The following is a 14,116-nucleotide window of genomic DNA, read 5'->3' on the forward strand; positions in this document are numbered from 1 at the left end:
TTTTCAAGAGCACATTACTGGCAAAACCATACAATGTATAAACTCTATTATATTGAACTTCCTCTCCTTGAATAATTATATATATTTTTTGTACTTTTACCCCTTTTTCGTGATATCCAATTGGTAGTTAGTATTGTCCCATCGCTGCAACTCCCCTACGGACTCGAGAGCCATGCATCCACCGAAACATGACCCTGCCAAGCCACACTGCTTGCTTAACTTGGAAACCAGCTGCACCAATGTGTCGGAGGAAACACCGTCCGCCACAAGGAGTCACTAGAGCGTGATGAGACAAGAAAATCACGATGAGACAAACCAAACCATCCCCTAACACGGACGACGCTGGGCCAATTGTGTGCCACCTCATGGGTCTCCCGGTCACGGCCGGGAGACCGGGATCGAACCCAGGTACTGTGATGCAGTGCCTTAGACCGCTGCGCCACTCGGGAGGCCCCTCCTTTCATAACTTTGACAAGATTTGTGGTCATAATGCAATTCCAAGTCAGGAAGCCAAGTACAATGGTGTCACGTCAAACCAATTAAGGAGAAATGTGTTGTTCCCTCAGACCGAGTCAGTCCTAATGAAGTGTGTTATTGACATTCAGATTCGACTATGGATCTGAACAGGCACGGGCCCAAATCTGCCTGCTGGGGAGGCATGGAGCGAGGGTCTCTAAAACGATGTGTGTGTGTCTGTGCGTGCGTGCGTGCGTGCGTGCTTGTGTGTTCCTGTCCAGGTGTGTGTGATGGGCGACTGTGTGGGAGGTGTGCTGTGCTTCGACGCCCTGTGTTTCAGCAGCAGCAGTAGTAGCAGTCAGAGGCAGCACAGCAGCCCCAGCAGCAGCAGGAACAACAGCACTGAGAGCCTCAAGGTAGTGGCATGACACATTACAACTCAATCAACATATACTCTAACATGTTCTGTAAAAATGCACTTTTAGATTCCCCTAGACCCTTTTAAATTGAGGCATTACAATTTCAGTTTGTGCTTTCTGTGCTATTCAACTATCTCCCCATGGCCTGTAGCTAGAATTGTGTAAGATCTTCTCTGTTCAGACAGCTTTCCTCTCAGACAGTCTCTCCTTCCCCATGCTATCCTAGCCAAGACCTTGAAAATCCTCTCTCTCCGCCCTGAGCTGGCCTGTCTTTTCCTGTTTACACCCAGTTAGTACTGCATGATCCCCTGGGCTGCTCTCACTGTCCGAACTCTCTCTCTCTCTCTCTCTCTCTCTCTCTCTCTCTCTCTCTCTCTCTCTCTCTCTCTCTCTCTCTCTCTCTCTCTCTCTCTCTCTCTCTCTCTCTCTCTCAAATATTATTTTGTGTATTTCAATTACTTTGAGAGACATTTAAAATAAAGTAATTGAATATTAAAATGTATTTGGAAATACACATGGAAAGTGTTGGTATGTATTTGAAAAATACTCAAATACACAATACAAAGTGTATTTTCAAATGCAAATATTTAAATACTCCATGCATTTAAACCTGGGTCTGTTTGGTCTTAGGGGTATTTGAAATAATGTATTTGGAAACAAGTACTGTATTTTGACATAATGTAGTTTGAAATGGTAGGCTATTTATAGAAAATTATTTTAAAATACTTTAAAATACTTCAAATAGAAGTTGTTGATTTGGCCACATTATTTGAAAAATACTCATACACAGAAATATTTCAAGTCCAAATACTCAAACGCACATGTATTTATACCCAGGTCTGGTAGCTAGCCAGCTCCCACATTCTCCTATGTGCTGAGAAAGAGGGATTAGCAATGAGCTGCTCATTTGTGTTCAGTTATGGTATTTGAGTGTGAGTGAACGGTGAAGGCTTGTGTCCCACGCTCTCTTCCACCCACGCAGGATAACCCTGAGGACAGCCCCTGTCACAGCCCCAGCCTTGGCCTCAGCTCCAGTAAGAGGCTGAGTAAGAGTAACATTGATATCTCGGCCCTGCCCAGCGATGGACACAACGAGGCCAGACAGCCCCTCAGCAGGAAACAGAGTGACTCGTATGATGGAGACACATCTACTGGACAACACAGCTTCTTCAGCAGGTACTGTAGACAGAGAACATCACCCTGATGGAAGCTAATCCTTACCAAAACCCTAGCTACATGTCCACACCCGGTTCAACCCTAACCCTTAACCATAACCCTAACCCTTAACCATAACCTTAACCCTTAACCATAACCCTAACCCTAACCCTAGCTACATGTCCACATCCAGTTCAACCCTAACCCTTAACCATAACCCTAACCCTTAACCATAACTCTAACCCTATCTACATGTCCACACCCAGTTCAACCCGAACCCTTAACCATAACCCTAACCAATAACCCTAACTCTTAACCATAACCCTAACCCTTAACCATAACCCTTAACCATAACCCTAACCCTTAACCCTTAACCATAACCATAACCCTTAACCATAACCCTAACCCTTAACCATAACCCTAATCCTTAACCCTAACCCTTAACTATAACCATAACCCTAATCCTTAACCCTAACCCTTAACCCTAACCCTTAACCCTAACCCTTAACCATAACCCTAAACCATAACCCTAAACCATAACCCTTAACCATAACTCTAACCCTATCTACATGTCCACACCCAGTTCAACCCGAACCCTTAACCATAACCCTAACCAATAACCCTAACTCTTAACCATAACCCTAAACCTTAACCATAACCCTAACCCTTAACCATAACCATAACCCTTAACCATAACCCTTAACCATAACCCTAACCCTAACCCTTAACCCTAACCCTTAACCCTTAACCATAACCCTAACCCTAACCCTTAACCATAACCCTTAACCATAATCCTAACCCTTAACCATAACCCTAACCCTTAATCCTAACCCTTAACCCTAACCCTAACCCTAACCCTTGCTTCATGTCCACACCCGGCTCGACCCTAACTCTAATTTAAATTTCTATTGTCCTCCAAAAGTGTGGACAATACCTCCAAGACTGCAATTCATGCACCGTGGTTGGATTATGATGAGGAGGTCGTAACAGTACTTTTCCCTTTGTTCATCTCAGTGATAGACACAGTGGGGATTATTCTGCCTTTTCTCTCTCTTGGCAAGGACTCTGTTGACATTCCGATTCAATGAAGATAAAGGTTAAATACTGTTGATACTCAGATTTAGGGAAAATCCCATAATAGTATACTCCTACCATCACATTCTTGGCCTATTCCACTGTCATTAGAGTCATATCTGAATACATGTTTTGTTATCATGCAGTTCCATACCCAATGTTTATTCCAGACATTTCTAGTGACATTTTTAATGATGTGTGTATGAGTGTCCATCCATCTATGTCCTCAGTGGTGTGATGGGATAACCCAGAAGTACTGTAGCTATCTGGCCCTCAGCCAGGTTGTCATGGGATGTTCTATTTATGTGTGTCACTCTGTCATCAATATGTCCCTTTCTACCTGCCTTTCTGCCTGTCTACCTGCCTGCCTTTCTGCCTTCCTTTCTGCCTGCCTGCCTTTCTGCCTGTCTACCTGCCTGTCTGTCTGCCTGCCTGCCTTTCTGCCTGTCTACCTGCCTGTCTGCCTGCCGCTTGTCTGCTTTTCTGCCTGTCTACCTGCCTGCTTGTCTGCTTTTCAGCCTGCCTATCTGACTGTTTCTCTGCCGTCCTGCTTGCCTTTCTGCCTGCCAGTCTGCTTGTCTGCCTGCCTGCCCTTCTGTCTATCTATATGCCTGCCGGCCTCCCTGTCTACCTGCCGGCCTGCTCTGGGCATTAAATAGCCTATTTGTGGCAGTGCCAGTGTGCATAGGAGACTGACTACTGCAGGTGAATGTCGCTATTGCTGGGTGGATGGGGAGCTCCCAGCTCTCTACCATGCTACCAATTAACCAGCACCAAGCAACCAGTGTTCCCATTCCAAATCACATGCTCCAGTGAGGCCCACGTCAGCGTAGTTACAGTCATAGAAATAGCAATTTATTTGTATGGCTACAGTAGCCAGATCCCTGGCAACCTAAGCTGCATCCTAAATGGCACCCTATTCCCTATTTAGTGTATTTATTTTGGGCCTCTGGTCAAAAGTAATGCACTATATAGGGAATTGGGTGCCCTACCATTGGCGCCCTACTCTCTCAGGGATTTGACTTGTTCACACTGATTCTGCAGCGTGTCCATGGTGACGCACCTCTCATCATATTCTCCCCCTGCTAGTTATTCTCTTCATTAAAACCCCAGTCAGCTCAGCAGTGTGGAGGATGGAGTAGGAGGATGATGAAATTTTGCCTGGCCCTTTCCATAGGGCATCACCGCCCGGTCACATGGAGGGCTCTGCTCCGAGAGGGCTCTGCTATTATTAGAGCTGTGGCATCCCAGGCATCAGCCCACTCCTCAGGGGCCTCTGGGAAGCCTGCATATCTCCGGGTCACCTGCCTGTCAGGAGCCTCTTTTTCCACCTCAAACAGGGGATTTCCCAGTAGGCCCTCTGCTAACAACGAAAGCCTTTTCTCCTTCCTCTGTTGAAGTCGTGATCGGTCAGAGAGTTTCTCTCTTTCCTTCTCTCTCTCTCTCTCTCTCTCTCTCTCTCTCTCCCTCATCAAAAACAACGGACATGGTGATTGACTTTGGAAGGAACACTACCATGCACACACCATCACTGATAAAAGGTGAGCCTATCGAAATAGTGGAGGAGTACAAATACTGTGGTCTAGTCACAACCAGCTGTCCTGGGATCAGTGTACTGACACTATTTTTTGAAAGGCCAACAGAGAAAGTATTTCTGACAGAAACTGCACTTTTTTAATATTGATCTAACCATCACGGTTCTCTTTTATAAATTATTCATTGAGAGAATTCTGTCCTACTGCTTGACCTGCTGGTTTGGGAATATCAAGGTTACACAGAAAAATAGGTTGGGCAAGATGGTCAGGACTTGTGAGAAAATCATGGGGCTGCAACAGCAAGAACTGTCATCTCTCTACCTGGGCAGAGCCCTCCAGAAGGCCAGTAAAAGGGGTTGACTCCTCTCACCCACTCCACTCCGATTTCCAGCTCCTTCCCTCTAGCCTCAGGTACAGACGACCTAAGGTGAAAAGAAATAGGGCCAAGTACTCTTTTATTCAGAATGCAATTCTGCAGCTTAAAAAAATGTTGGACTAATTGCACTTTAGCACTTGCAGAATGAATCTATACTTACCCTGCCTACTGCCTTGTAAATATCCTTTGCTATTTATTACATTTTTTATGTGTGATATGTTCTATGACTGCTGCAAAATGAATTGACTCTGAGGACAAAGTTTTCTGAATCTGAATCTCTCTATCTCTCTTTCCTTCACTCTCTCATTCCAACTCTATCTCTCTCTTTGCCAATGAGACAACAGCTTATGGCGTTCAGACCCCAGCAGAAAGTGGTGGATTAATGGAGGGCAGGAAAGGAGGTCAGAAATTAGAGCAAGTGAGAGAGGCAGGCAGTAGGAAGACGAAAGACAAAGAGAGCAACCGGCAATCCAAGGCGGATTGATTTTCCCTCTTGGGCTGGCCACAGACCATAATCCTTCACTCTTAGTTTTGGTTGGACTGGAGGGTCTTCAGGGTGTGTAGATTTATAGCCAGGCAGTGGGTTTAAGGCTAGCTTGGCTGTTCAAACATCCGCAAGCCCCATCTGTCTCTCTGCTCTGCCAAAGAGAGAGAGGAGAGCTTTTCAGACTGAGTCAGAATGGTCAAGGGCTCTACTAAAGCCCCGGTCTCCTCTCCCAGATAACATATGCTTACCACACACAAGCTCAACCAACCTGTTATTTCCCCTGCCCACTCAGGACGCACACAGTGGACTGAGTTGTCAAAATCCATTATACTGAGTGACTGAGATGCAGGCTTGTATTTAAATTTGAGTCAGCCTCCCTCGTCTCACTCTTTTGCAACATTCGAAGATTTGGTTTTTAATTTTCCTCTCTGCCTCTCTTTTCTCTTTCACCTCCCTCTCTCCTTCCATCCATCCCACTGCACCTCCCTCTCTCCTTCCACCCCTCCCTCTGCACCTCCCTCTCTCCTTCCATCCCTCCCACTGCACCTCCCTCTCTCCTTCCATCCCTCCCACTGCACCTCCCTCTCTCCTTCCATCCCTCCCACTGCACCTCCCTCTCTCCTTCCATCCCTCCCACTGCACCTCCCTCTCTCCTTCCACCCCTCCCTCTGCACCTCCCTCTCTCCTTCCATCCCTCCCACTGCACCTCCCTCTCTCCTTCCATCCCTCCCACTGCACCTCCCTCTCTCCTTCCACCCTCCCACTGCACCTCCCTCTCTCCTTCCATCCCTCCCACTGCACCTCCCTCTCTCCTTCCATCCCTCCCACTGCACCCCCTCTCTCCTTCCATCCCTCCCACTGCACCTCCCTCTCTCCTTCCACCCTCCCACTGCACCTCCCTCTCTCCTTCCACCCCTCCCTCTGCACCTCCCTCTCTCCTTCCATCCCTCCCTCTGCACCTCCCTCTCTCCTTCCATCCCTCCCTCTGCACCTCCCTCTCTCCTTCCATCCCTTCCACTGCACCTCCCTCTCTCCTTCCACCCCTCCCTCTGCACCTCCCTCTTTCCTTCCACCCCTCCCACTGCACCTCCCTCTCTCCTTCCATCCCTCCCTCTGCACCTCCCTCTCTCCTTCCATCCCTCCCACTGCACCTCCCTCTCTCCTTCCATCCCTCCCACTGCACCTCCCTCTCTCCTTCCATCCCTCCCACTGCACCTCCCTCTCTCCTTCCACCCCTCCCACTGCACCTCCCTCTCTCCTTCCACCCCTCCCTCTGCACCTGCCTCTCTCATTCCATCCCTCCCACTGCACCTCCCTCTCTCCTTCCATCCCTCCCACTGCACCTCCCTCTCTCCTTCCACCCCTCCCTCTGCACCTGCCTCTCTCATTCCATCCCTCCCACTGCACCTCCTCTCTCCTTCCACCCCTCCCTCTGCACCTGCCTCTCTCATTCCATCCCTCCCACTGCACCTCCCTCTCTCCTTCCATACCTCCCTCTGTGACTCCCTCTTTCCTTCCACCCCTTCCTCTGCACCTCCCTCTCTCCTTCCATACCTCCCTCTGTGACTCCCTCTTTCCTTCCACCCCTTCCTCTGCACCTCCCTCTCTCCTTCCACCCCTTCCTTTGCACCTCCCTCTCTCCTTCCATCCCTCCCTCTGCACCTGCCTCTCTCCTTCCATCCCTCCCTCTGCACCTCCCTCTCTCCTTCCATCCCTCCCTCTGCACCTCCCTCTCTCCTTCCATCCCTCCCTCTGCACCTGCCTCTCTCCTTCCACCCCTCCCTCTGCGACTCCCTCTCTCCTTCCATACCTCCCTCTGTGACTCCCTCTTTCCTTCCACCCCTTCCTCTGCACCTCCCTCTCTCCTTCCATACCTCCCTCTGTGACTCCCTCTTTCCTTCCACCCCTTCCTCTGCACCTCCCTCTCTCCTTCCATCCCTCCCTCTGCACCTGCCTCTCTCCTTCCACCCCTCCCTCTGTGACTCCCTCTCTCCTTCCACCCCTCCCTCTGTGACTCCCTCTCTCCTTCCACCCCTCCCTCTGTGACTCCCTCTCTCCTTCCACCCCTCCCTCTATGACTCCCTCTTTCCTTCCACCCCTCCCACTGCACCTCCCTCTCTCCTTCCACCCCTCCCTCTGTGACTCCCTCTCTCCTTCCACCCCTCCCTCTGTGACTCCCTCTTTCCTTCCACCCCTCCCTCTGTGACTCCCTCTTTCCTTCCACCCCTCCCACTGCACCTCCCTCTCTCCTTCCATCCCTCCCTCTGCACCTGCCTCTCTCCTTCCACCCCTCCCTCTGCGACTCCCTTTTTCCTTCCACCCCTCCCTCTGTGACTCCCTCTCTCCTTCCACCCCTCCCTCTATGACTCCCTCTCTCCTTCCTCTTCTCCCAGTCTGATGCAGGAGGGGGTGGACCTGCGCCCCGGCAGCAGCAGTAGTCTGATTTTGAACCCAGGGAGGTTTGACTTTGAGGTCTCTGAATGTTTCCTGCTGGGCTGTCCACTGGGCCTGGTGCTGGCCATGAGACGTACAGTACTGCCTGCTGTCCAGGGTAGGTGTTGTTGGAGAAACACACACACTTCTCACACACCTCTGTGTCTAGGCAGTCCCTGATGCAACACCTTCCCCACAATGTTTAGCTACCTCTCTGATGGACCAGATCGATCTTCATACTTATTTTGCTTGAAAAGACCACTAGTTCATAATTCTACTACATACAGCAGATGCAGCTTTTTAGAGCCTTTCTAGACTACAAATATACTTATTTTTTATTTATTTATTTAACCCTTATTTAACTAGGCAAGTCAGCTTAGAACAAATTCTTATTTACAATGACGGCCTACCCAAAGGCAAAAGGACTCCTGCATGGACGGGGGCTGGGATTCAAAATGAAAAATAATACAATTAAAATAAAGGACAAAACACACATCACGACAAGGGAGTCAACACAACACTACATAAAGAGAGACCTAAGACAACAGCATGGCAGCAACACCACATGACAACAGCATAGTAGCAATACAACATGACAACAACATGGCAGCAGCACAACTTGGTAGCAGCACAAAACATGGTACAAATATTATTGGGCACAGACAACAGCAGAAAGGGCAAGAAGGTAGTGTCAACAATATATCACGCAAAGCAGCCACAAGTGTCCATGATTGAGTCTTTAAGTGAAGAGATTGAGATAAAACTGTCCAGTTTGAGTGTTAGTTGCAGCTCGTTCCAGACGCTAGCTGCAGCGAACTGAAAAGACGAGCGACCCAGGGATGTGTGTGCTTTGGGTACCTTTAACAAAATGTGACTGGCAGAATGGATGTTGTATGTGGAGGATGAGGGCTGCAGTGAATATCTCAGATAGGGGGGAGTGAGGCATAAGAGTGTTTTATAAATAATCATCAACCAGTGGGTCTTGCAACAGGTATACAGAGATTACCAGTTTACAGAGGAGTATAGAGTGCAGTGATGTGGCAAATCTGATAGCCAAATGGTAAAGAACATCTAGCCGCTCGAGAGCACCCTTACCTGCTGATCTAAAAATGATGTCTCCGTAATCTAGTAGGATGGTTATCTGAATCAGGGTTAGTTTGGCAGCTGGGGTGAAAGAGGAGCGATTACGATAGAGGAAACCAAGTCTATATTTAACTTTAGCCTGCAGCTTGGATATGGGCTGAGAGAAGGACAGTGTACTGTCTAGCCATACTCCCAAGTACTTGTATGAGGTGACAACCTCAACCTCTCCTCAGAGGTAGTAATCACACAGGTGGGGAAAGGGGTATTCTTCTTACCAAACCACATTTGTTTTGGAGGTGTTCAGGACAAGGTGAAGGCAGAGGAAGCTTGTTGGACACTAAGAAAGCTTTGTTGTAGAGGATTTACCACAAAATCCGGGGAGGGGCCAGCTGAGTATATGACTGTATCATCTGCATATAAATGGATGAGAGAGCTTCCTACTACCTGAGCTATGTTGTTGATGTAAATTGAGAAGAGTGTGGGGCTACCTTTCCCACACATCACATTTCGTACACACAAGCCTTATACTTTATTAGTTCACACACTAAGCGCTCCCTAATCTCTGCTGTCTGCTGTCCTATGTCCCTCAGTGAGTCAACTCCGTCCTGCCTGCACCCAGATCTTCAACCTGTTCTACCCCTCAGACCCCTCTGCCTCCAGACTGGAGCCCCTGCTGGAGCCCCTCTTCCACAAGCTGCCCCCCTTCCCCATGCCGCGCTACCAGCGCTACCCCCTGGGAGATGGACGCTGCACACTTATAGGTGAGTCAGAGGGAAACTGTTAATCGAAAATCAATTAAACTAAGGAGGCAATATACCGGTGTATTCTCTGTTATAAATGTATCGCTCTACTGTATTAGTCATATTTTGGGTTTTGCATTTCAAAGTCAATCCACCATATATATTTTTTCAATACATGTATAAAATATATACAGTGGGGCAAAAAGTATTTAGTCAGCCACCAATTGTGCAAGTTCTCCCACTTAAAAAGATGAGAGAGGCCTGTAATTTTCATCATAGGTACACTTCAACTATGACAGACAAAATGAGGAAAATAAATCCAGAAAATCACATTGTAGGATTTTTAATGAATTTATTTGCAAATTATGGTGGAAAATAAGTATTTGGTCACCTACAAACAAGCAAGATTTCTGGCTCTCACAGACCTGTAACTACTTCTTTAAGAGGCTCCTCTGTCCTCCACTCGTTACCTGTATTAATGGCACCTGTTTGAACTTGTTATCAGTATAAAAGACACCTGTCCACAACCTCAAACAGTCACACTCCAAACTCCACTATGGCCAAGACCAAAGAGCTGTCAAAGGACACCAGAAACAAAATTGTAGACCTGCACCAGGCTGGGAAGACTGAATATGCAATAGGTAAGCAGCTTGGTTTGAAGAAATCAACTGTGGGAGCAATTATTAGGAAATGGAAGTCATACAAGACCACTGATAATCTCCCTCGATCTGGGGCTCCACGCAAGATCTCACCCCGTGGGGTCAAAATGATCACAAGAACGGTGAGCAAAAATCCCAGAACCACACGGGGGGACCTAGTGAATGACCTGCAGAGAGCTGGGACCAAAGTAACAAAGCCTACCATCAGCAAGGGCATTGAAGATTAAACGTGGCTGGGTCTTTCAGCATGACAATGATCCCAAACACACCGCCCGGGCAACGAAGGAGTGGCTTCGTAAGAAGCATTTCAAGGTCCTGGAGTGGCCTAGCCAGTCTCCAGATCTCAACCCCATAGAAAATCTTTGGAAGGAGTTGAAAGTCCGTGTTGCCCAGCAACAGCCCCAAAACATCACTGCTCTAGAGGAGATCTGCATGGAGGAATTGGCCAAAATACCAGCAACAGTGTGTGGAAACCTTGTGAAGACTTACAGAAAACGTTTGACCTCTGTCATCGCCAACAAAGAGTATATAACAAAGTATTGAGATAAACTTTTGCTATTGACCAAATACTTATTTTCCACCATAATTTGCAAATAAATTCATAAAAGATCCTACAATGTGATTTTCTGGATTTGTTTTTCTCATTTTGTCTGTCATAGTTGAAGTGTATCTATGATGAAAATTACAGGCCTCTCTCATCTTTTTAAGTGGGAGAACATGCACAATTGGTGGCTGACTAAAGACTTTTTGCCCCACTGTATATATTTTTTAAATGTATTGTTCTTTATTATTTTCCCTAACCCTACCAGCCCTCCCCTAACCCTACCAGCCCTCCCCTAACCCTACCAGCCCTCCCCTAACCCTACCAGCCCTCCCCTAACCCTACCAGCCCTCCCCTAACCCTACCAGCCCTCCCCTAAACCTACCAGCCCTCCCCTAACCCTACCACCCCTCCCCTAACCCTACCACCCCTCCCCTAACCCTACCAGCCCTCCCCTAACCCTACCACCCCTCCCCTAACCCTACCAGCCCTCCCCTAACCCTACCAGCCCTCCCCTAACCCTACCACCCCTCCCCTAACCCTACCACCCCTCCCCTAACCCTACCACCCCTCCCCTAACCCTACCAGCCCTCCCCTAACCCTACCACCCTCCCCTAACCCTACCAGCCCTCCCCTAACCCTACCAGCCCTCCCCTAACCCTACCAGCCCTCCCCTAACCCTACCAGCCCTCCCCTAACCCCTACCACCCCTCCCCTAACCCTACCAGCCCTCCCCTAACCCTACCAGCCCTCCCTAACCCTACCACCCCTCCCCTAACCCTACCACCCCTCCCCTAACCCTACCAGCCCTCCCCTAACCCTACCAGCCCTCCCCTAACCCTACCACCCCTCCCCAAATTGGAGTAAACTAATGGACAACAACACTTAGGCTTCTACTTCCAGCTTATACATACTATATACATTTTACAGACACAATGTGTTTTACAATAATTAACTCTTGTTTGTTTTTAATCCCATCCTTCAGTTACCCTCAACCCCTCCCATCTATATCTGAAGACCATCCAGTTTTTATTTATATTTGCCATGTATTTTTCAACTGTGCTGTGATGTTTCACAAAAGTTATGAACTTTCTATTCTCATAGTTTCTACAGGTTGCAAATTAAGATAGACATTTTTATTATTATATTATTGATCAATTTATTCTGACTTTTTAAATCACCCAGCAGTGCTATTTACAGATTTAACTCCAGGTAAATATTGCAATTCTACAGCTCAACCTGCTAAACCTGCGACTATTTGCATTTTAGTTTTTTTGTGCACTGACTATGCACACTCACTGGACTCTACCCACACACTCACACACTACACACACACACACACACACACACACACACACACACACACACACACACACACTGGACTCTACCCACACACTCACACATACTACACAGACACTCCAACACACACACACACACACACACACACACACACACACACACACACACACACACACACACACACACACAGTGGTGGAACTGAGGCTCTCACTGTCTGTTAGCCTTACAGAAAAATAGGCGAGTCTGGCCCGAAGCCTTGCATTTCAAAGTCATTATAATTCATCCTCTTGGGTGTTACGTTAACCTGAGACCTCTCTGGGGATCAGACTCAGACACCTGTGTGTTTGTGCATCTGTGTCTGTGTGTGTGTGTGTGTGAGGTATTACTGGGCTAGATGTGTCAGGGTAGGTAGGTACTAGGTAGCACAATAATCCCAGCAGGGACAGGAGGGCTGGCTTTAACACTCTAATGAAGCACTGATTTTTTTAAACAATATTTTTATCCTCCTTCTGGGACTTTGAGACTTAAACACCTTGCCTCTGCCCCTGCTTCTCTCAAGGTAAATCATAGGGAGATAGTAGTACAAAGGCTGTACAGTACACGGCAACCTACAGACGTTCTGGTCCTGTCCAGGGGGTGTACTTGTACATCAAGCTGTTTCACGCCACAGAAACAGGAGAAAGGCTCCTGCCCATTCTGTCTCTGACACTTCTTACTTATGGTTCATAAGGGAGTGCCACAGACCTAAAATGCTGAAAGAAACAAACTATATGAAGTAACCGCAAATAATTACAATCATGTCACAACAACATCAACACCGGCAAATTAGCTGTTAGCAACTCCCCACATTAGCAAACTGCTTCCTGACAATATGTGTCATCCTATTCAGAAGTCCCTGTCAGTTAGAAGACATGATGTTTAATTAGAGGGGAGGAATCTCATGGTGCAGTAGTTTGCGAGACTGGTGTTCAGCAAGGAGACACTTTCACACTCTCACAGTCCTCCTACAGGGAATAGGGTGTCATTTGGGACACATCTACAGTCTCTCACAGTCCTCCTACAGGGAATAGGGTGTCATTTGGGACACATCTACAGTCTCTCACAGTCCTCCTACAGGGAATAGGGTGTCATTTGGGACACATCTACAGTCTCTCAGTCCTCCTACATGGAATAGGGTGTCATTTGGGCATTACAGCTCACAGCATTTTTAATTACGCCACTAAATCCATTGATCAGGCTCAGAGGCTGTTAAAGTATGAGTTAAATTAAAACACACCCACGCAGCAGCGCGCACACACACACACACACACACACACACACACACACACACACACACACTGAAACACTCATTTCCTTTGGTGCTATAATGTGGTAATTAGTTAAAGCGATGATGACATGGAGAAGCGATCAAATCCTACTCCTATTGGTAAGGTTCTACCATCAGTACCCATCCACATTGTAGAGGCTTTATTGTGATGAAGGGCAGTAACAGAGAAAATCAGCTTTCTGTTGGTTGCTTTTCTATTGACTGAAATGCAACGGCAATAGACAAACAGCCAATGCTCTGCAACTGTCAACTCCTGAGTTTGTATGGTTATGTCTTTCATATCGCACAGGAAGAGTTTAGTCCCTGCACTGCAGCAATATTATACATACATACGCACACACACAAACACACATACACACACATGCACACACCACACACACAGAGAGAGAACAGTATGCCTTTGAAGCCAGGCTGTAGTAAAGAGATGTTTCAAGGCCCCAGTATAATCATGCACATCTCCTCCTTCTGTCCACTGTCCACCACAACATTGGTGCTTTCATTCTTCTTAACTCCCCTCCATTTCCATACTGAT

General features: G+C 47.6%; 1 protein-coding gene across 1 annotated transcript in view; it reads left to right on the forward strand.

The window, feature by feature from the left end:
* Positions 1 to 9,865, forward strand: part of LOC112267102 (membrane-associated phosphatidylinositol transfer protein 3) — a 99,049-nt gene extending 89,184 nt beyond the window's left edge. The window contains exons 7-10 of the mRNA XM_042297417.1: positions 738 to 872; positions 1,858 to 2,051; positions 7,896 to 8,053; positions 9,609 to 9,865. Of these exons, the coding sequence (XP_042153351.1) occupies positions 738 to 872; positions 1,858 to 2,051; positions 7,896 to 8,053; positions 9,609 to 9,802 (681 nt within the window). The 3' untranslated portion in view covers positions 9,803 to 9,865. The remainder of the gene's footprint in view (positions 1 to 737; positions 873 to 1,857; positions 2,052 to 7,895; positions 8,054 to 9,608) is intronic.
* Positions 9,866 to 14,116: the final 4,251 nt, after the last annotated feature.

The sequence above is a fragment of the Oncorhynchus tshawytscha genome, linkage group LG14, assembly GCF_018296145.1.
Source record: "Oncorhynchus tshawytscha isolate Ot180627B linkage group LG14, Otsh_v2.0, whole genome shotgun sequence".
NCBI lineage: Eukaryota > Metazoa > Chordata > Actinopteri > Salmoniformes > Salmonidae > Oncorhynchus > Oncorhynchus tshawytscha.